The sequence below is a fragment of the Telopea speciosissima genome, chromosome 1, assembly GCF_018873765.1.
Source record: "Telopea speciosissima isolate NSW1024214 ecotype Mountain lineage chromosome 1, Tspe_v1, whole genome shotgun sequence".
In the NCBI taxonomy this organism is placed as follows: Eukaryota; Viridiplantae; Streptophyta; class Magnoliopsida; order Proteales; family Proteaceae; genus Telopea; species Telopea speciosissima.
The window spans coordinates 13,504,742-13,527,201 of NC_057916.1; the positions used below are offsets into that span (position 1 = coordinate 13,504,742).

Here is a 22,460-nt window from a genome sequence, read left to right on the forward strand (position 1 = left end):
TCTATTTGGTTTGTTATTGGTCTCTTTGACTATTGATATTGTTATTAGCAAGTAGGATTTCCTATTCCTATCGGTTTGAGAGTTTCCTAGACTGATAAGGAATATGAATTCTAGTCTTCTATTTAACGAATAGGCTGTAAGGCCTCGCACAAGATTTGATAATTGATGAATGAAATTGGCTTTCTTTGCCTAACTGCTGAGAAAAATCAGTGTACTGTGAGAAACTCTGGTTCAACTGGAAGGAATCTGATCCAGGCCTTTGAGGAGAAATCAAGGTCATATCCCCACTGCTGCTACTCTCTGAATTAATTCAGATTCTGGTGGATTAAACCCTGTTGTGATACACCCTGTGAATGCTCTGTTTTGGAGTGCAACCATATCTGAATAATAGAACCAGTGATCAGACGAGAAGAGAAGAGAAGGAATGGAAAGGAGGACTGTCCAGAGAAGAAGAGTCAATACCGAGCAGTTCCCCCCCCCCCCCCCAACACTTTATTTATATCCTGGGAATTACATAGAGATAGGACTCCTTCTAATAGAAGGAATCAGAAATATTAGAAACAAAATTGAAATAAAATTAACTTAAACTAATCCTCGACCTACCAGGAAACTAAACCACAAATTGTACCGCACGGTACAATAGTTAACACGGAGCATTCCTGGTCAGACAAGGAATCCCCTTAGAGAGAACTGACCATTAGATCTAGGTGATGTTTTGGGTATCATAGGTCTTACCTAGACAGGCCTTCGACCAAAGTTTTGGACAGATCAGAATACAGGATTTCTCTCAAATCTGTAAACTTGAGTTTCTAATTCTGAAACTTGGACCCTAATCTGAAAGTTTGACTTTGACTTCGATAGACTTCTCTAAATCTGTTGTTGTGGTCATCTGTGATCCTGTTAAAGGGTGGATTTTCTGATTCCTCCTTGTATTTCAGTATACCATTCCCCATTAAAAACTGATCCTCAAAAATCATCATAAATGAGGGGGGGGGGGGGGGGAACCTAATCTGCTCACTAACAACGTTACTACAATACCACACACCAGAGATTGTTCCCCCTGTCATTGATTTCCTATAGTTTGTTCTAGATACCATCAAGGAGTTTCATCATTAGGACATAAACTTCATAATGGACATATATAAATTAGGGAAATGATGGCCACACTGCCGCTATCATGCACCCTCTCACACACTCTCCTCCTTGACACTCTGATGGGTTTCTAGAAACCTAAGGATTAGGTTCAGAAACTCTATTGAAAACCAGAATTGCAGTGCAGGGAAAAATACCAGATTTAGAAGAAATCCATCATGTAACCACCAACTAAACTCTGGTCGAACGTCACTTTAATGGTCTAGAATAACTCCTCAAATTCTGACTGAAATCATATGGCCAGATATTGAGTTATGGACTAATCCTATTGGCAATAGGATTAAATAGTTTAAGGTTTCAGCACAACAATGAAACAGAAATTTAAAGGTTCAATTTGATAGTCAAAAAGAGCAGAATAACGATAAGATATTAGATTTTAATGTGACTATAAATCCCTCTCCCTCTCCCTCCCTCCCAAGATGCAAGTATTGTTCAGGCCAGGCCTCCAGAAAGAAGAAGCATACATCTGATATTACGTCCACTAAAGCCTCCATGATAATTCTAGAACATATTCTTCAAATCATTAACTCTTGCTACACTAAAACATTTCATCCTATTTCATGGAAAAGACCTTTAGCTACTACTGCTTTATCTCCATTGATCAAAACCCTCAAACACATGAACAGGAAAGCATGAACCTGCCACCACCCTCTTCCCTTCCCTCCGCCTCCTCCCCCCCCCCTCGCTTGCTCCTCCACCCAACCCGGCTGTCATCTCTTCCACCACCCCACCCTCCGCCACCACCACCCCACCCTCCCCCTCCACCACCACCCCCGTTGTCACCGCCTCCACCACCCCTGTCGGCTCAAAATCCTAGGCCTCCCTGCTCTCCAGCCCATCCTCCCCCCTGCTCTGGCCTTACCCTCCACTAACTCAAACCCTCTTCCGAAAATGGCAACACCTTTGCTCTCTGCCCCAACGTAATTCGGTCCCCTGAGATCTCCAAGTGGCAATCTTGCCTAGTCGGACATTTTCTCGGCTCCAGGCCCTCCTTCAACACCGTCAGGTCTTCCCACTCCAAGCAGTGGAGAGCGGAGGGCTCCCTGGACATTTTTCTTCTCGACAGTGGCGTGTTCATTTTCAAATTCTTCTCAGGCGACATTTTGGCTCGCGCTTTGAATTGTGCTCCTTGGCTTGTAGGCAACAAACCCATCTTTCTCAGACAATGGAACCCCTACATCCTTCTCCACAAGGTCGACCACAGCACAATTCCCTTGTGGATCTCCCTCCCTGGCCTTCCTTTTCACTTCTGGAGCCAGGAAAGCCTTAGCAGAATTGGCTCAGTTGTGGGTCACCCTCTTTACACTGACGTGCGTACTCTCAAGATGGACAGGTTATCCTTCGCACGTCTCTGTATCGACATCTCGGCTGATCACCCACCCCCCTCCTCCATCTCCATTGTAGACGAAGACGGTTTCAATTTCGAGCAGCCCATCATATACGACTGGCTTCCTTCTCCTTGTATCCACTGCCACGTTTTTGGTCACCACTCCAAGAGCTGCTCCGGAAAGAATCCCCTACCTGAGGCTAGCCCTGAAACTCTTGTTGATCCCTCAGTTCCCCCTGCAGACCTGCTATCGCCTTTGGCTCCAACAGCACCAAGTCACACATCGCCTCCGGCTACTTCAGATGTTCTCTTGCTCCCCCCGTTGGCCTCTGGCCCCTCCAGATCTCCCAGCAGGGGTCGACTGAAATCTCGCCGCCGCTCCAACAGGAATCCCCGCCGTGCCCAGTTGAGCTCCTCTTCGCCTGCGTGCAGGGAAGGCTCCTCTTTTCCTGCGCCCGCGACGACTCTGTCTTCCTGCATCAACACTGCCACTCTGCCTCCGCCAGCTAGTCAAACATCTGCATCGATCCTCGGCCCACCTCGGATGGATCTTTCAACCTCGTCAAATCACTTTGCCCCCCTACAGACGATGGACCTAGCGACTGAATCGCTGTCTCGCAACGCTACTTGCATCATTTTGGAACCTACGACTGACGATGGCCCTGAAGCTCCTTCGAGCTCTGCGTTATCTAGGTTTTGGGCTCTGCCCCCTCTGGCTTCCCCTGGCGCTGCTGCAGTCTTCGCTCCCTATGACTCGCAATCTGCCTACAGAAGTCTCTCTCTTGACAAAGGCTTGTCCCTGCTAAATGGTAAAGTGAACGAAGCCCCTTCCCCAGTTTCAAACCCCTTTCCTTTTGACCCTCGTGACACTTTGTCGCTTCCCAACAACCCCCACCCCTCCACCTTTCCTCTCTTGCCACGTGTCCCCACCTTTTCTCCTATTCCCTCTTCCACCCCTCAATCCCTAGCCCCACTACCTTTCAAACCCCTTCCATCCTACTTCACTTACAATTTACCCATTTTACCCCCCCCTCCACACCTCCTTAATGCCCACAACCTACATGTGCCCCTTAATGTTAACCCCTCTCGACCCATCACCCTTCCCCAACCCATCAACCCGTCTGCTCCTTCAACCCGACCCGATACCCTTTTGATTACCCGACCAATGAACCATTTTTCAAACCCGCTTCCCAGCCACTTGGCCCAACTGTGTACCCCTGTTGCCGATTGCACTCTCCCCTCTCCCCTCTCCCCTCTCTCCTCTCTCCTTGGTCCTTGGCAGCCTCCCCTCCCCTCCCCTCCCCTCCCCCCACCTCCCCCCCCTCTCGGGTCTGGCCAGATCCACCCCCCTCCCCTCTTGTTCCCATCTCGGGGATCCCTTACCCTATTGCTGCTCCAATTATTGCCCGCCACTGCCCCACCATCTCTTATTTTCGCAAGAGGTACCGAAGTGCCCCACCTAGGAACTCGCTACCCCCCCCCCCCCTTTTAGTTCCCCATGTCTTCTGGATTTATTTGGAATGTCCGGGGCCTTAATTCCCTGCCAAAACACCATGAAATCAAGAATCTCATTAAATCCCCCAACTCCTCTTTCTGTGCCCTCCTTGAAACCCAGGTTCTCATTGAGAATGCCCCCGCATTGCGGCTGTAATCACCCCATCTTGGTCTTTCCTCTCCAACTACGACCATTCGCCCAACAGCCGCATCTGACTTCTTTGGGACCCATCCAAAATCCACTTCTCCATCTCTCATTCCTCCCCCCAACTCCTTCACCTTTCCATCTCCATCCCCAACTCCCCTCCCTCCTTCTTCCTCACTGTTGTCTATGCCTTCAACAGGGCTGTCAATTGCTCCCATCTTTGGGACGATCTTCTCCTCCTCAATTTCAGGGTCGGGTCAAGCCCTTGGGGGGTGGGGGGAGACTTTAATGTTGTCAGATTTCAACATGAAAAAATTGGAGGCCGTCCTCTTGACTCTCTCACCGTCTCTGCTTTTAACGATTGCATCGAGGAAGCGGGTATTGACGACCGTCGTTGGTCCGGATCCCCTCTTACTTGGCACAATCGTCGCGCAAGTCCCGACCGGATTGCCTGCAAAGCTTGACCGGCTTCTCATCAATGGAGCCTAGCTCTCTTCTTTTCCCCATTCCCACGCTTCTTTTCCCCTCCAAGGTCTTTCAGACCACTGCCTCTGCCTCCTCCACATCCAACAATACTCCTCCTTTGGCCCCAAACCTTTCAAATTCTTTGACATGTGAACCTCCCACCCCCTCTACCTTCCCACCATCCTCAAAGCTTGGAGCTCTCCTGTCTTCTGTCCCTCCCTCCCTCTCATTTCCTTTGCCAAAAAACTCCGCCTCACCAAATCAGCCCTCAAAGCCTGGAACTCCTCCACCTTTAGCAACATCAATTCCCGTGTTTCTGATTGCCGAAATGAGCTCTCCTGCATCCAATCCCGCCTCCAAGCTGACCCTCTCAACCCTTTCTTGGCAGAGGAAGAGAAAAAGCTCTCTGAATCCCTTGCCTCCCTTTCCTCTCAAGAAGAAAACTTCCTCCGCTAGACATCCCGCATTCGTTGCCTGGAGCTGGGCGACTCCAACTCGGCGTATTTTCACCGCTCTCTCAAAGCTAGACTCAGCTCCAACTCCATCACCATGCGCATTGCTAATGATGGCTCCCATCTTTCTTCTGTCTCTGACATCAAGTCCGAGGCAGTCTCCTTCTTCTCCTCCCTTTTCAACTCCTCCCTCCTTCCTCTTTCTCCCATCCCCCCTGATCTCATAAATAAATTTGTCCCCCCCCTCTCTCGCTAGCTCCCTTCTCGCCATTCCCTCGGACGATGAGATCTCCAAAGCTATCCTCTCCCATAAATCCAACAAGGCCCCCGGCCCTGATGGCTTTAGCATGGGATTCTTCTTAAGCTGCTGGGACCACATCAAAGCTGAGCTCATCACTGCTGTTCGCAGTTTCTTCTTCAACCCCAACCAGCTGGCTCAGATCAATCAGACTTTCCTCTGCCTCATCCCTAAAAAAGATGGTGCTTCCTCTCTCTGATTTCAGGCCTATCTCCCTTTGCAATCTTCTTTACAAGTTCATTACAAAGATCCTGGCCAATAGGATCCAGCTCGTCATCCCCTCCTTAGTGAGCCCGAACCAATCAGCCTTCATCTCTGGTAAAAGCATCGCAGATAATATCATCCTTTGCTCTGAAATCGTTAGAGGTTTCGACAGGAAATCCCACTCGTCGGCTGCCCTGATGAAGATTGACCTTCACAAAGCTTTCAACTCCCTTCGCTGGGACTTTATTGCTGATGTGATGTCTCTGATGGGCTTCCCTCCGCCTTTCATTAGGTGGATTCTAGCTTGCATCTCCTCCCCTTCCTTCTCGGTTATTATTAACGGTTCCCCCGGGGGGTTCTTCCACGCGAAAGCTGGGATCCGTCAAGGCTGCCCCCTTTCCCCTTTCCTTTTCTCCCTGGCCCTTAAAGTCCTCCCTAGGAGCCTTCAAACCAACACTGACATTCACCTTATCTCCCCTCTTCCCAAATGTAAGCACATCAATCTCACCCATCAGGCCTTTGCTGATGATTTGATGATCTTCTCCAAAGCCTCCCCTTCCTCCATCTCTAACATCATGTCCTCCCTTCATCTCTTCGAACACCCTTCAGGATTTCGTATCAACCTCCTCAAATCCAAACTCTTCCTCTCGGGGATCCCTAATGATGCTAAAGCCAATTTGCTCCACTTGACTGGCTTCTCCCTTGGCACTCTTCCAGTCAAATACCTTGGCCTCCCTCTCATCCCTGCCAGGCTCTCCAGCCACCACTGCACCCCCATGCTTGACAATATCCGCAAGCGCCTTCAACTTTGGAAAGCCAAGCTTCTCTCCTATGCTGGCAGACTTGAGTGCATCAGATCGGTCCTCCAATCCTCCTACATCTACTGGTGCGGAGTTTTTGCCATTCCAAAAGCCACCTCCTTAGCTATGGAAAGACTCTTCTGCGCGTTCCTCTGGAAAGGAAAGGAAACTTCCAAATTCCTTCACCCTATCAGTTGGAAATCTATCTGTCTCCCCAAAGCTGAGGGAGGTCTGGGGATTAGGCGCATTCAGGACTCCAATACTGCGGGCATCCTAAAGCTAATCTGGAAAATCTCTTCCAAGCATGATTCTATATGGGTCCAATGGGTTTACTCCCACCTTCTCAAAAATAATTCCATCTGGACCGTTCCCATCCACCCCGATTCCTCCTACATCTGGCGCAAGATTCTCTACCTGCGCCACACTGCCCTGCGAGCCATCTCCTTCTCCATTGCTGATGGTTCCTCTACCTCCATTTGGCTTGATCCATGGCACCCCCTTGGAGTTCTCTACAACCATTTTGGCCCCAGAGCTATCGATTCCTCCAGCATCCCTAAGGACGCGCCCCTCTCTTCCATCATCTCCCTTGGCTCTTGATCCCCCCCTCCCCCTTATCCCCATCCTCTCCTTGATCTGGCCTTCCCTCACTCCCCTTTCCCCCCCCCCCTCCCCCTCCCCCTCCCCCTCCATTGTTGACAAAATTACTTGGCTCCCCTCCTCTACTGGCCTCTTCAGCTTCAGCTCTGCTTGGAATTTTGTCCGCCCCCAAGCCCCCCGTCCCCTGGCACAAACTGGTTTGGTTCACAGGTCACATCCCCCGCCATAGTTTCCTAGTTTGGCGAACCCTCAACCATTGCCTTCCCACCCAAGCCTTTCTCATCCACCGTAGAATCCCTGCCCCCCACACCTGTACCTTGTGCTGGTCTGGTTCTGAAGACATCGACCATCTTTTCTTTGCTTGCCCCTTCTCCCAAACCATCTAGAAAAAAGCCCTTCTGTTCATTTGGCCCCGCAGCAAAAGACCCCTTCCCTTTGATAGAGTGGCTCTGGATGATCAGATCCTTCCCAGGAGGCTCTATATGCGACGCCATTGGGAAGCTAGTATTTGGAGGTACGCTATACCATATCTGGATGGAGAGAAACCTTCGGAGATGGTCTACCAATTCTAGATCTTTCGACTTGATTTGGAAGTCCATCTCCTTTGACGTTTCTACGAAATTGAGCTTCCTCCCCCACAAGTCTTAGTTGGATTCTCCCAGGAATAGGCATATTATTAGAGCCTGGGACCTTGATTGTACCATTTTACAGCCTCCCCTCTAGAGGGCTAGTGGCTTGTTTCTTCCCCCCCCCCCCCGCCAGCCTTCCCTTGTATTTCTTTCTTGCCCACCTCGGGCTTTCTTTGGTAATACATTTTTATTCACCAAAAAAAAAAAGGGTAAAGTACACGTACCCCCCTATAATGCACCCAATATTCCTCGTACCCCCCTAAGCGGCTCAATATTCCACGTACCACCCGTCAATATTCCACGTACCACCCCTGTTTTACACCCCAAATGCCAATAGGTCCAATCCGTTAAATACCACCGTTAGATGCCAAAATTTTGACCATTTTACCCTTTGCTCCATTTTCTTAAATCTGAAAAGACTTAATTACCCTCACTTATTTGTTGCCCTAAACTAATTGAAAATGACCATTTTACCCTTTATTTTATTTTTATAAATGAAAAGACCTAATTGCCCTCACTTATGTATTACCCTAACCTAATTAGAAAAGACTATTTTACCCCTAAATATTTGTTCCTAAAAACCAACCCAACCTAACCGACGAAAAGCTTGGGAGGACCTGCTACTCCGGCAAGGCGTCCAGCTCCCTGCTCCGGCGACTTCCTTCCTTCTCCGACTATACGTATTGGCATATAGCTGAACCGGGACCCAGCAAGCCCAACTGGCTGCGATCCTCGGCCCCAATACGGCTCCATTCGAAACCCTGATTTCCCATCTCATGTCATCTTGGAACGAACAGCGATCGCAGGCCGAGGCGTTATTTAATCTCTGCAAACAGAATCAGCCCGATGCGTTGTCTCTCAAGCTCGCTCATCTTCTTCAGTCATCTCCTCTCGTCGAGCTACGGGCCATGTCGGCGATTCTCCTTCGTAAGCAGTTCACCCGTGATGATTCTTACATCTGGCCTCGTCTTTCTCCTTCTACGCAATCGGCTCTCAAAACTCACCTTCTTGCTTGCATTCAACAAGAAGTTGCCAAGACGATATCCAAAAAGCTCTGCGATACAGTCTCCGAGTTCGCTTCAGGTATCCTTCCTGATGGTGGGTGGCCGGAGCTTCTCCCCTTTATGTTCCAATGTGTCACCTCCGATAACCCTCGGCTTCAAGAGTCCGCTCTTCTGATGGAAACCCACCTCAGGAGTGCTTGTTTGCGATTCTGATGAAGATGTTTCTTTCAATTCCTTTACAAATTTAGCCTAAAATAACAATCAAACCTTTAGAAACAGAATGCTCTGATAGATTGGACCCGGCAGGGTATAGAATTGAGCATCATTCAAATAAGTTTTAAGAGTCAGATTCAAGTTTCATTGAAACAAGTATGAAATTCTGCAAGAAAGGAGCAGCTATTTCATCAAAATAACAGAAATTTTTTCTTCAATTAGATATTCCTTTCTTTTTAAAACAAAAACAGAAATCCAGGAGTTTTAACTATCATCAGATAAACAGTAATAAAAAAATGTAAGCAGTGAATTACGGTTGGCACGTCACAGAACTACAGTAGTAAATAATGAAAGAAAATGGAATAAGATAAAGCTCGTCAACGGCGAATCTTAGGTTTTATCCACAGGGATCAACAGGAAACAGATTGAAGTAGAATAATAAAAAAAGGAAGGATTGTCGTCGTTTAGGGTTAATCCAGGTTTATCATCATTCTCGGCAGATCCGCACAGTTCCGGTGACTCTCTGTTGGAGCTTATAGAGTTCGCCAAGGGGAGAATTCCGAAGGATTATTGGGGAGTTACCGTCCCGGTTCAGCTATACGCCAATACGTATAGCCGGAGAAGGAAGGAAGTCGCCAGAGCAGGGAGCTGGACGCCTTGCCGGAGCAGCAGCTTTCTCTAAGTACGGAGGCGCTCTAAGTGAGTTGATTTGGGGAAGATGAGGGCATTTTGGGGTTTTTAGGAACAAATATCTAGGGGTAAAATAGTCTTTTCAAATTAGGTTGGGGTAATACATAAATGAAGGCAATTAGGTCTTTTCATGTTTAAAAATAAAACAAAGGGTAAAATGGTCATTTTCAATTAGTTTAGGGCAACAAATAAGTGAGGGTAATTAAATCTTTTCAGATTTAAGAAAATAGAGCAAAGGGTAAAATGGTCAAAATTTTGGCATCTAACGGTGGTATTTAACGGATTGGACCTATTTGGCATTTGGGGTGTAAAGCAGGGGTGGTACGTGGAATATTGAGCCGCTTAGGGGGGTACGAGGAATATTGGGTGCATTATAGGGGGGTACGTGTACTTTACCCAAAAAAAAAACCCTCAAATGCCCAAAAATAAATTATGAAGAGCTTCACTTGAAACCAAGACCACTGCTTTTCCACTGCTGCTGGAACCTGGATGGGAGGCTTGGGAGCAGTTAAGGTTCCACTTCTATTCCTTGTTTTCTAAAGGTAACCACCTCTGCTTCAGTACTCCTCCCCATGTTACCCAGACATGGCAAAGGATATAACTTCCCCGTGCTAGCCAAACACAGCAAAGGATTATAACCTCACCCCGACAACAACAACAACAATAACTCGGCCTTTCCAAATAACCTCACCCCTACACACACAAAAAACAAAAGGATAGGACTTGTGTGCAGGAAAATTTTCATTTCTTGCATTCTCATTGGCTTACAAGAAGTAGACACAGTTAGGGTTCATAATTTGAAGCGTTATTACAACTTAAGCTGCCTCCTCATATTCCTTTGCCAACAATCCTAAAAACTCCCCAAGCTTTTCAGTTTTTTTTTTTTTCTGTTTAAAATTTATTTTTATATCAACCACTGAACCACTAAGAAAGGTACCACCTTGGACTAAAGAAATAATTTATGGCTGAGTTTCACAAACTATCCTACACCGTTCTTGAAAGACAAAAACTGGTCATCCCTCTAAATCAGCTCCTCATTGAAAGTCACAAGGCCTTGCAGTCCAGAGCTTCCCCAGCATAGGCTTACCAAACAGGTTTCTCTAAAAGGAGTAAATGGAAACTCACTTAGGTCATAAGGAGGACCTATCCCCAACAGATGAGCTTAAGCATCCCCATTAACATCTTAGAAAGTCAGATATTCAACTCTGACCTCCATCATGACAAAGATTGGCTGGTGCCAAGGACTTCCTTGACAATCTAGAAAAGTCCTCTATTAGGATGATCAAAAACAACTGGTTCTCTCAAAACCAGAATCGTGGGGTAATTGGTTGGAACAAGCTAGCAGAAGAGGAACAGGAGAGACCTGAAACCAGATATGGCGGTAGAGTAAGAACAGAATCTGGAATCAGTCTTGCAACTCACAGTCCAGATGATTTCCAGACACCAGATTGTACAGGTAGCGAAAGCAGGGAGGAAATGATGGGGATTAAGAATTAAAGGATAGGGGTAATGATGATCTTAGGATAAAATAAGGATGAAATAAGAATTAGCAATAAGGGAAGGCGCAGGTTTCAATCTTTTGAGAAATCTCTCTCGTTTGAAGGCTTTATTCTGAAATTCTGGGGGTAGCAACTCACAGTCCAGATGATATCCAGACACCAGATTGTACAGGTAGCGACGCCCGATGGAGGTGAGCTTATGCCCAGAATATGAGAAGGAAGGAAGAGGAGATGAGAGAGTGCAGTCCTCAATCGTGATGGACTGTTCCTACGCCAGAACAGGGGATGGGGAGGAAACCAGGAGAACAAAACATGTAATAAAAAGTAACAGTAGAAAAGAGAAGATAATAGAAGAAGAAGAAGAATAGTGAGGCCAGAGAGAGAGAGGAAGAAGGTCTCACAATCTGTAACTATCGTACCATTCTGGTAACAAATAGAAAACAAAATTTCATTAATTTGAATCCGAAAAATAAAAGACAGGTTACAAGAGTATATAAAGAGAAAATAAAAGAAACCTAATAGTAATCTAAAACTGAAAATTAAATACGTAAATCAACTCTATTATTAATTAGCCTATTAAAACTAAAGTAAAGAAAGGACCCTATCACTAAGTAGCCCATTTAAAATATAAGATTACAAGATAACATCCCAACTAATAAAACCCTAATAAATAAATAAATTCAATATCCTACTGAACCTAAAAACCCATGGACCCGGTTCATCTTCACACGGATACTTAAATGGGTTTGGGTCGGTCCAAGCCAGTGCACCTGCATCTGAGTGCCCTTATCTTTCAGGGAAAAATTACGTCTACCACCCCTGAAGTTTTAAAAATTACTTCCATACCCCTGAGTACTAACTCTGTTAGTTTTGGAAAGAAATGATAATTTTGCCCTTTGCTTTTTAAATTAACTTTTTTTTTCATTTCTTTAATTTTTATTCCTTTTGTTTTCCTCCTCCTTCCCAGAACCGATGAACTCCAACACCCCCACCGCACGACTGCAACCCCACCCCATCCCCTGATCTTCCTCCCGCTCCACTCCTGATCTCTCTCCCCAGTCCATTTTCTTCCTCCCAAACCACCGCCCCTCCCCCTTACTCTTCCTCCCACTCCACCACAAGGAGAAGGTAAGCATGGATTTGACAGATTTGAGGAATATTTGAACGATTCTGCTGTTTTTATCCTAGAATCGACTGTATCGAATAGTCAAAATCGGGATAATGATTGCCAATGGAATTGGTGAACCTTTTAATAACCCTAAAACGGAATACAGGAGGAATGAATAGGCCCTAATTGCTCTAGCCCTAGATTTTGAACAAGGATAACCAAGCCATGAGACCCAAATTCGGGTTGGCTGTAATCGGGATTTGCCTATTTGCTGCTTAGTTTTAAAGACAAACTTAAATCTTAGGCCTGGCTTTCAAAATTTCAGGTAATATGGCAATCTGGGAACGCCAATGCAGAAATGGTTTCTCTGAGTCAATCCTTCTGAGATTGCAAAGTATTATTCCGAAGAAATCTGAAGTCGCTGTTAAGATAATAGAATCCAAGGTAGGACCATCGATCTAACAATGCTTCACGAAGAAAAATTCTAAATCTCAATTCCTAAAATAGTTGGGAAATGTCCGTCTTCTTAAGCGTGGAAAGAGACTGAGAGGAGTCTACAGGAAGATGGCAACCATTACTCGATCGATCTCCATCTTGCTTCTATGGGCTCTGGTCTTTTTCGGAGCTTTAGCTGTAATTCAGGCAAAGAAGGCAAACAATGAAAGCTTGAAGGAAATAACTCACAATGTATACTTTGATGTTGAGATCGATGGAAAATTTGCTGGTCGTATTGTCATGGGCCTCATTGGGAAAACAGTTCCTAAAACCACAAAGAATTTTCGAGCGCTTTGGACAGGGGAGAATGGTATTGGGAAGAGTGGGAAACCTCTTCACTACAAAGGGAGCATATTCCACAGGATTATTCCCAACTTTATGCTTCAGTGGAATTCTAAATCTCAATTCCAAAAATATATTGTTGTGTATGAATCACTTGAACACTTCAGCAGTTCTTGAATGAATACAGTACTCGATTTTTATGGATTAAAAAAATATATATATTCTAAATCTAAGGAGCCTTTGAATCTTGGTTGCGAATGGACTCTTATGAGCTCCGCAAGCTTGATCCTCCTTGTTCTCCGTGAAACCCTCTGCTGAAACTCTCACGGTTCTCGCTCTCTGTTTCTTTTTTCTTTTTTAAGGGTTTTGTAACATAAGGGTAAAAGGGTAAAAGTACCTTTTTTTGGTAACAATGTAAAAGTACCATCATTAAGGGTATTATGGGCATTTAGTTAATATTGGGACAATGACATCATCACTTAAGGGTTCTCAGCTAACGGTAAGGGTTGTAAGAATCTTACAAAATACAGGGGAGGTTTATGAAATAGATGAAACTCCAGGGGTGGTAGGCATAATTATTTGAAACCCCAGGGGTAGTAGACGTAATTTTCCCTATCTTTTAAGTAGCCAAGGGCCCTTTGTCAGTGGACAAGAATATTCTTAAACAAAATTGTATTAGCACAGCAACCATGACTAAAGTCTTCCAAGGAAAGCTGGCAAAAGTTCATTGACCAGACAAACAGTATTGCAATTCTTCAAACACAACTACATACAACATTATAAATAGATTTTCAAAAAAAAATTGCTGACAGAAGAGACTTACTCTAAAGATTGCAGCAGCCTTGGAAAGCAACAATCGATGATCTGGAAAGCCAGATTTTCCACTTAAGACTTGCCATTGCACATTATCCTCAGTTGCATCAACTAGGCCTTTCTCCATTAGCTTCCTCTTTATCATGGTTGAAACTGAAGTTGGAACCATCTCTGCTCCACGGAGAATTAATTTCTGTAAAGTGAAATGGATCCTATTGCAATCCTCACAGCAAAACCACTTGTCCTTAGGAAGCTCCTGTTATAAAGAATGTGCTGAGCATTAAGACATTCAACTGCACACATTGACTACTCTAGATGATAGAAAGCTGCCAGACTTACTTTCAAATCACACAGCCCATGGTCCCTCAGACACCCAACATGGAACTCCCTCTCACACTGAGGAAAACAAAAAGAAAGTGGGTAAGATGAGGACCCCGGGAAAAAAAGAGGGGGGCACATGCAAACAAAGTAAATATACGCATACTTGATCACAGAGTATAACCGTCCGCCCATCAAATTTTGCAACACTGAAGTCATGGCCCCTAAATGAAACATTCAAAGAAAAGCAGATAAATTCGTAACTGTACAAACAAATGAAAATAAAGATTCTTTGCTAAAATAAAGCAGGACTTGAAAGAATCAGTAAAACTAAACTTTAACAAAGAAATAATATCTGCATAAGAAGGTTGAATAAACTTCCTCCTAGAAGATACAAAGAAACTAGAAATTCCAATGATGACCATGTTAGGATCACAGGCCCCATCCAAGTAATGAAATATAGTTAACCAAACCCTATTATAAATCATGAAAATATAACCTCCGGACAGTGGAAAGTGTTCCAAAACAAAATTGGATCAGAAGGTTGGAGAAGATTTGAGAACAAACTTCTGTATGGTCTGGACCGAACTCGTTCCCAACTCCCAAGTGCTTACATATGCTTTAAGTCCAGTTTGAACCTCCACTTGAGCTCAAACATAATCCAGCTGGTTGGAATGCTGAATTCAGATTACATTTAAAACTTCCTGTTTTATTGTAATTCCAAGATAACTGATGGAAACATCCTAACATGGGGGTGTGCGGCCGGTTGAGATTGGAAACACACACATGTGAGTAGGTTGAGCTAACCTTGGTCTTGAGTAAAATACATGCATTTACCTTCTATATAATTTAAGTGAACTCCAACTTGATGTATCTATGCTATGACAACTCCTATACAATAAATGATTTGATTGGATACATAACAGTTGTCTGAATGACCAAAAGATTCTCATTCATAGCCATATATAACCACTGCTTACAAAAAATTGACACCAACAGATAAGGGTCAACTTAAACTAGCAGGATCTATCATATCCAATAACACTCTACAGGGGGTCATTAAAAAGACTTTTATGGGTTCAGAAAGAGGAATATGAAAATAACCTCTTAGGGAATGGCAGTACTAGTGGATTGATCAATTAAGGCATCCTTTTGCCCAAAAGATTCCTGGGTGGGACACATCATCCGAATTCCAAAGGTCAAACCCATTAAAGCAGAAAGCTTTCTTAATTGAAGACATGTCGGAGTATCAATACTATATCACATATTAGCTAGAGATGGGAATACAAAAAACAAAAGGAAAAATCAGCTAGAGATGGTAGCCTACCTGCAAACAGCACAACCACCTATTTCGGTTGCAGGTGCTCTAACAACTCGCGTCAACCTTATGGTAATTGGCTTCGCAGTGGAAAATTCCCCCATAGATGCATTTCTACCAACATCAAATTTATCTTTGCAATATGGGCAGTTCCAATCACTTTCCGGGACGCACTGTAATTCCAAACAAGCTGTATAAACACAGAGAATGCAAATATGAGTTAACCAACCATACTCCCACCACAAAAAAAATATATTTTAAAAAAACCCTTCAAGTGAGACAATATATTTCCAGTAATCAAACATGGCCTAATTCAAACCAAATGACATCATCATGAGGAGCAAATGACTGCAAACGTACTCTAGGCAGCTAACTACCCTTATAAAAGAAAACAATATAAGATTCTTTTATCAATTATAACCTGAAATTGCCGTCTCTACAACAAGATAAAAAAAAGGGTAGTCAATTGAGATGAATGCATGAAAAAGAATATTTATGACTCATGCAGATTACCTGTATGAAATGCTCGAGGACATCCATCACAAAGGATCAAATCCTCTCCTTCTCCACATACTGTACATATATCATCACTGTCACTAGCAGCAAGACTGTGTCCATTTGCCAATGAAAGTGATAGATCATGAAGTGACGATCCATTTGAGGTATAAATGTGACGGTATCTGAAAGTACACCAAAACATTAGTTAGGAAACAATAGTTATCCAACTATAATTGATCAAGACAGTACATCAAAAGCTACTCACGGTTGACGCCTAGCACCCCATCCAGCATGAGCTTCAAACTGTGAGGGGCTAATCTGTTCATCCAATAAAAAAAAAGGCTTAAATACCTTAAAAAAAACAATAATTGGTTTATCCAGTAATGGGTAGCTGATCTTACCTCACTGTTGCAGCAACTACAAACTATGCCAGTTCCTTGCTTATAGCCTTCAAGTAATCTCTGCAGAAGGTATAGGGGGACCTCAGTTAATATATTTAAAATGGTACTATACACCAGAGAAACTACTCAGCAACATCTAGGTATAAAAAAAGTTAGAAACCAAGCAACCTGTCCTTTGGAATAATAAGCCAGCGGTAATATACACCAGAGAAACTACTCAGCAACATCTAGGTATAAAAAAAGTTAAAAACCAAGCAACCTGTCCTTTGGAATAATAAGCCAGCTCTGCTCCATCTGGAAGTCCATTTGGCATGAAAAGTAAACGGTGTAGATCATTATCCCTGTCAACAAAATGTAACTAACTTCTGACAAAACCGTTCGATCCCAATGTTCATTAGTTAATGTGAAGCTGGTAATAAGAATAATAGAATGCTTACCTTTTCTTAACCCTACCTCCAGCAGTTTTCTTCTGTCGCACAATCAAGTTATAACTGTTGGAGTTCAGCCTACACGATATAAAGAAGTAAATGACCTACAATAATCGAAGCACTATACACTTTTTTTGAACTTCCATGTATTGACCAAAGAGTTACTTAAACAGATGCCTCGCCCATGTGACCACTTCAGCTGGTAAGCACTCATCTCTTCTTCCCTCTACATGTATCAAACTTTCTATTTTGGAAGACATAGATAGAGGTGGTGCAGTCAATGTGATACAGGAATATGCCTCACCATCTCAATGTTCAAGCTTCATCTCCAAATGAGCAAGGAAAATGCCTCAAAATTCAGTTCACAGATTCATCAATATTACAAAATAGGGAATTTCTATTATAGCATCTAGTGACATTTTGCATGTAACTGTTACTTTCCACTCAACTTCTGAACCAGCTCCCATACTCATTTGGGCCTGAAACTTGACCAGGGTGAGATGGCTGCCATGTCCTCTATCAGGTCAACCCACCATGTCTGCAAATGTGGCTGAAAGGATGAATTCTGGCAAAGCCCTTCCTACCAATTATTTATGTTCTATTAACATTAGTTTAGCTGCTAAAGCTGGACTTTGTGAAGTTCACAAACTATCACAAGAAAGAGATTGGTAGTTCCGATTTATAGAGGACCCCACCACTCATCTCATGTTATAGTGACCAGCCTCATTGCTGTCCCCAGTTCCATGGAAACCTTTAACTGGTGCCCAAGGAGAGATGAAGAACAAAAGAAGAATACCAACCTTTTAACCCCACGTTTCCGCCCTCTTGGTCTCTTTTGCTTCACATGGGCCTTCTCTTTCATAGGAAATTCTGGCATCAAGTATCTTGAAGAAAGGCCGAGGCTGTCTTCAGCAGCGTCACTAGGACAGCTGAAAGTTTCAATGAGCAAAAACTATTAATGACAATGAAATGATAACAAATCATGGTTCAATCAAGAGAAAACAAAATAAAAAAGAAAGGTACCAGCGACAAAGAAAGGAACCGGTGTGTCAAGTGTTGACAAAGGATTCTTTTTCTCACTCCCAAATAAAGGAGAAGGGGGGGGGGACTACACATAAAATTCAGCTTTTCTTGAAGAAAAGAAGAAGTCCCCCTTATCCCCTTCTCTGCATGAAGGCTTTGTATAATTGAGGAATCTAGCATTCATTGTCTTTCCCCTGAAGCATGGATGATTTTCCAGCGAGCAGAGAATCGTCAAATGGAACAGTGACGTTGATTCAAAGTTCAGACAATTTTAGTTGCAAAGCGTAATAGATAATTAAGAGCAAAAGATACTTTTCCAAAAAAGAATTGTGAAGGTCTGTAATAGTCAAAGAAACTACGAGGAGAAACAAGATCAGGTTGGGGTATGTTGCGACTTCTGAGACTTCTGATTCAGTGTCATTTATTGAATAGATTAAAGGATCATCTGAGAAAGAAACCTTTTCAAACCACAATGGAGCCAAAAGTTTCAACCACTGAAACTAGTCACTTTTATCCCTGTCTCTTTTAGGTCCTTCGATCCGAATCAAATCACCCCTTTATACTTGAGCATTCAAAAGCCTTCGTTGCTGGTGCGATCCCAGGATCAAAATACCCTGTTTGAGTTTTCTTATGGGCCCACCCAAGTACTAAATGGCTCAACAATTAAAGGTAATGTAAATAAATTGAAGCTTATGAAGGGAGACTAGCAGTTTCGTTAATAAAGGGAATTTTAAATGGTTATTAAGATAAAATAGAATAAAGGACAGAATAGGGATTATAATTAAAAGTGGAGGGCTAACTTGGAACAAAATTAAAATAAGGGACTAAAGGCAAAAAGGAGGGGTAATATTGTAAATGGGAAGATAGATTAAATCAATTGAAGACAGGTGAGGAGGTTATCTTCAACCTTCGGTCAGACAGAACCAGCAGCAAAGGTTTCCTTTTGAAAAGAAAATCCTACTTGAGATAGGATCGATCGAGCTGGGACTTTGGGACTCGGTTCACAACTATGGAATCTCTGAAATCCAGGTATTAACCAACCTAAACAGAACAGCAAGTGAAGAAAATATTTCATCATTCTGAACCTGTACCCGGTGGTAACAATGAAAGTGCAGACCTGAACTGTGATGGAATCTCAAGTTTAGAGAGGGCATTGGACCTAGGATTTGAAAGGTTGAATTGCCCAGGAAAAAGGAGCCTTCGACCCATATATGAGAGAGAAAGGAATGGAGAAGTAGGGAAGGTGTGTACCAGCGATGAGGAGGGAGATTGGGAAAGGGAAACAGCAGTTGACCAGCACAACACAAACACTCACAACATATGCAACTCAACTCACAATTTCATTCCATAATCAACCCTCTCCAATCTCCATCGTTGGTTACATATTACTTGTATTGTTTTCATTAGTAAGTGGTAGAAATAGTTTTTCCATCTCTCTTTAATATCCTCATCACTTGTTGATACTTTATCATCTTCATTTTTAATGCATCTAATATGGCTGAAATCTCTACTCTTTTTTCATACTTCTCAGTCATTGCTTTGAAGCCTCACCCTACTCATAATTTGACTGCAATTTTGACTTAGGAATCCAATAGCCAATCATAGTAACACAGACAATGAAGTTGCAATGGGTTGGCTTGACCCCACCTCTGCTTATATAGGTCAATGCAGATGGGGAGACCACTTGTCATCTCCTAATCCAATGTCACTTCAAGAGGCAGTTTGGATCACATTCTCAGAATTTGCAATTTGATGGTTTTGGCGATCGGTTCCCCTTGGCTTGGGTCCAGGCCTCAATAACATGCCATAGCTAACAAATAGACGTTCCCTCCCAAAAGATAGCATGTATCATGAAGGGAAAAAATAAGCTTGTTTTAACTATCTGATAGTGTGATGTATCCTAAAGTTTTTTGGAACTCTATAGAAACCTTCATTCCCATTCAAATAGCAAAGAAAAGTACAACCCTTGAATTGTTTGTTCAACTAGATTTTCAACCTAATTAGTCTCTTAGTTGGAACCCAAATAACAGGGGGCTAAATACTTCTCTTACAAGAGAAGTTACAAGCACCCCAGACCCAACACAGCGCCTTCATGAAAACAAGGATTGAACCATTCAAGAGAAGCATGCAATGCTCAGACCAAATGAGCAGCACCAGTACCTTTCCATTGAACTAGGCAGATCAAGAAGATCCAGTTGAGACTGTCTTTCCATTTCAAACTTTCCACCAATTTCGTGAAGATTTGGAGCTTGGAGTGATTCTGGAGGACAAGAGAATGCTATTGTCAAAACAAGTTTAAATCCATCAACTTTTCGCAATACAACAAATAAAAATGGGTGTTTCTTTTGAAAAGTTTGGGCATAAAATATTTCATACCCCTCAATTATGTCTCTACTAAACAAGGACCGTTTCAGCATTCCACATCAATGTATTATTACGCCACCTTACAGTATACATCCAAAAAATGCAACTTTGTGTACATTATAAATAAAAATTCTAGCCCTTTCCACAATGATGCAACAAATAAAAACTCATTGCTTCTAGAATAACTCCAAACAAATAATATCTAATGGCAAAATATTTCGAATCACCTTTCCAGACCAGGTAAAATTTCTCATTGATTGATGATCCAACCACACTTCGAATCACTTCAGGCAACAAATTGAGTGGTGTACGCCTCAGCTCTTGGACAATATTATGAATTGACTTCCCATTCTCCAGGAATATGTTATCATTTGGATGTTTGGTTCTGCACCCGGCATGCTGCTCAAACTCATAAGCATTAAGAACCTGTAAAAGCCATTCAAGCATTCATTGCACCTATAACATGGCAGATTCCCATAGAACCACTAGAAACAAAAGGTGACATACCTCAGAAAAATTACACAGTGGACAACCACACAAATATCCAGAGCTTTTTATAATAGCAAGAAGCTCTCTCTGACAAACATCAGACACAGCACAATAAATCAGCAAAGGGCAAGATATGTGGATATATAATTCATGCAAACTCCTTCAAGAACACATAGGAGCTAAAATTTACCTCATGAGTACCGGATATATACTTCACGCGAGCTCCTTCAAGAATGCCAGTTGATAACAACCTTTTGACATTTGTAGGGTAGCTGTTCACAACAACCTTCTTGGGCATCTTTAATTCCATCTTCATTTTAGGAGAAAATGTAAACATGTTTCCCGTTTCGGATAAAACTTTTCTTGGAGGACCCACTAACATGTCTGCACTTGAATTAACCAACTTCATCCCAGTACAGTGTCGAGATCCACCATAAGTGGGGTCATTATCTACAGGCTGAACTGCTGAAGAAGATGGAGCATAATCTTCCTTGCTCTTGCTGAACTTGAATATTATTCTCCTAATCCCAGTCGAACTGGTAGGTTTTGGAACTTCCATTATAACTTGAGAAGTACATACAGCAACAGCAGAGTCATTTCTACTATGCTCCTCGTCAGTCGTGCTGTCCATACTCGAATTCTCTGTAGATGTAATGTCACCACCTCCCAAATTGTTATCCCTTGCCAACTCGTCATGTTGGCTTGAGATGGTCTGACAGCTGGATACATTCTCCTTTGGAGAAACATTTGGATTCAGAATTTCCGAGTTCAGGTCATCGTTTGAATTTTCTTTAGCAAGCTTCTTGTTGGGCAAGGAATCTGATTCATTAGCATCTACAACCCACTGATGATCACGTTTCACTTCAGTTTTTGATGAATCACACAATGCCATATCCCCATCAGTTAACACTGTTAAACAAGCAGTTTCTTCTTCCATCCAAAACCAAAATCCCTTATCTGGAAAGTTGAAATAAACAAACAGAACCACGAATAGAATTAACTTGCTATACAAATAAAGAAATAGATTGACAAAACATTTAAATGATAAAATCCAATCAATAGCTATAAAATTCATGAACTTTATATCTGCCCAGATGGGGCGTAGACCTCAGAATTTAATGAGCTCGATACATCTCAAAGCAATAATCAACATTAAAATCCATTATAAGGTTGACTACTGTCAGAAGTCTCCAACCGTTGGCAACTTCGGAAGGGACCGAGCGAGAGAGAGAGAGAGAGAGAGGGAGAACAACTACGAACAAACCTACCTCTGACGACTGTCAATCCAAATCTCCCAAGATTGAATCTGAAGGCATTAGATCAGGGCTCTCCACCCTCAACAAAAACCGCTTCCAAATCGAAACTTTGAAGTTGAAATAAACATGGAAAGCAGATTTAGCAGATTTGAATACGAAGTTAGGATTTTCCTCTGTTCACGGATATCGAGAAAGACATAAGAAAAACTAGAAGCAAAATTAGAATTACGGTTAGGGTTTCCCTCCCCTCTGCAAAACACACAAACGCGCAGCGCGGCAACTACCAAATCCCATTCCCAGGCCCCGAGTTTGCGGTCGCGGTTAAAGCCAATGTGGGGGAGAGAGAGAGAGAAAAAGAAAAGATTAATAAAATGTCCAGATGGGCTGATGAGATGGAAGAAACGAGAAGGATGTAAATTAAAAAAAAAAAAAAATTGGACTATATAGTTTTCGAGGGCCCAACTTGCTGTTGACTTATTATACACCCCACGTGGCGACTATCGAATGGCATTGCTGATAAATAAAATATCTCCTACGTGGCTACCATATCGCTGACGTGTCAATTATCCCGTTTAGGGCCAGGCGCGTACTTTTCTTTTTTTTTTCGGTAGAATTAGGCGTACTTTGAAGAGCACTGGCGAAAGCATTGATAGATACGTAGTGGCCCACAAAGCTTCTTTATTAGTGGAACGGAACTT

The 22,460-nt window shown here is 43.1% G+C and overlaps 1 protein-coding gene across 1 annotated transcript; it reads right to left on the reverse strand.

Moving 5' to 3' along the window:
• Positions 1–1,740: 1,740 nt before the first annotated feature.
• On the reverse strand, positions 1,741–22,114 carry LOC122660874. The gene is made up of 17 exons (XM_043856162.1): positions 21,775–22,114; positions 20,697–21,463; positions 20,525–20,593; positions 20,245–20,443; positions 19,814–19,913; positions 17,431–17,559; positions 16,640–16,708; positions 16,462–16,543; positions 16,203–16,262; positions 16,067–16,119; positions 15,817–15,983; positions 15,313–15,493; positions 14,152–14,209; positions 14,007–14,063; positions 13,678–13,923; positions 2,331–2,333; positions 1,741–1,761 (listed from the first exon to the last, which is right to left on the reverse strand). Exons 2-17 carry the CDS (start codon positions 21,441–21,443, stop codon positions 1,741–1,743), a joined length of 2,241 nt encoding a protein of 746 aa, XP_043712097.1. The 5' UTR covers positions 21,444–21,463; positions 21,775–22,114.
• Positions 22,115–22,460: the final 346 nt, after the last annotated feature.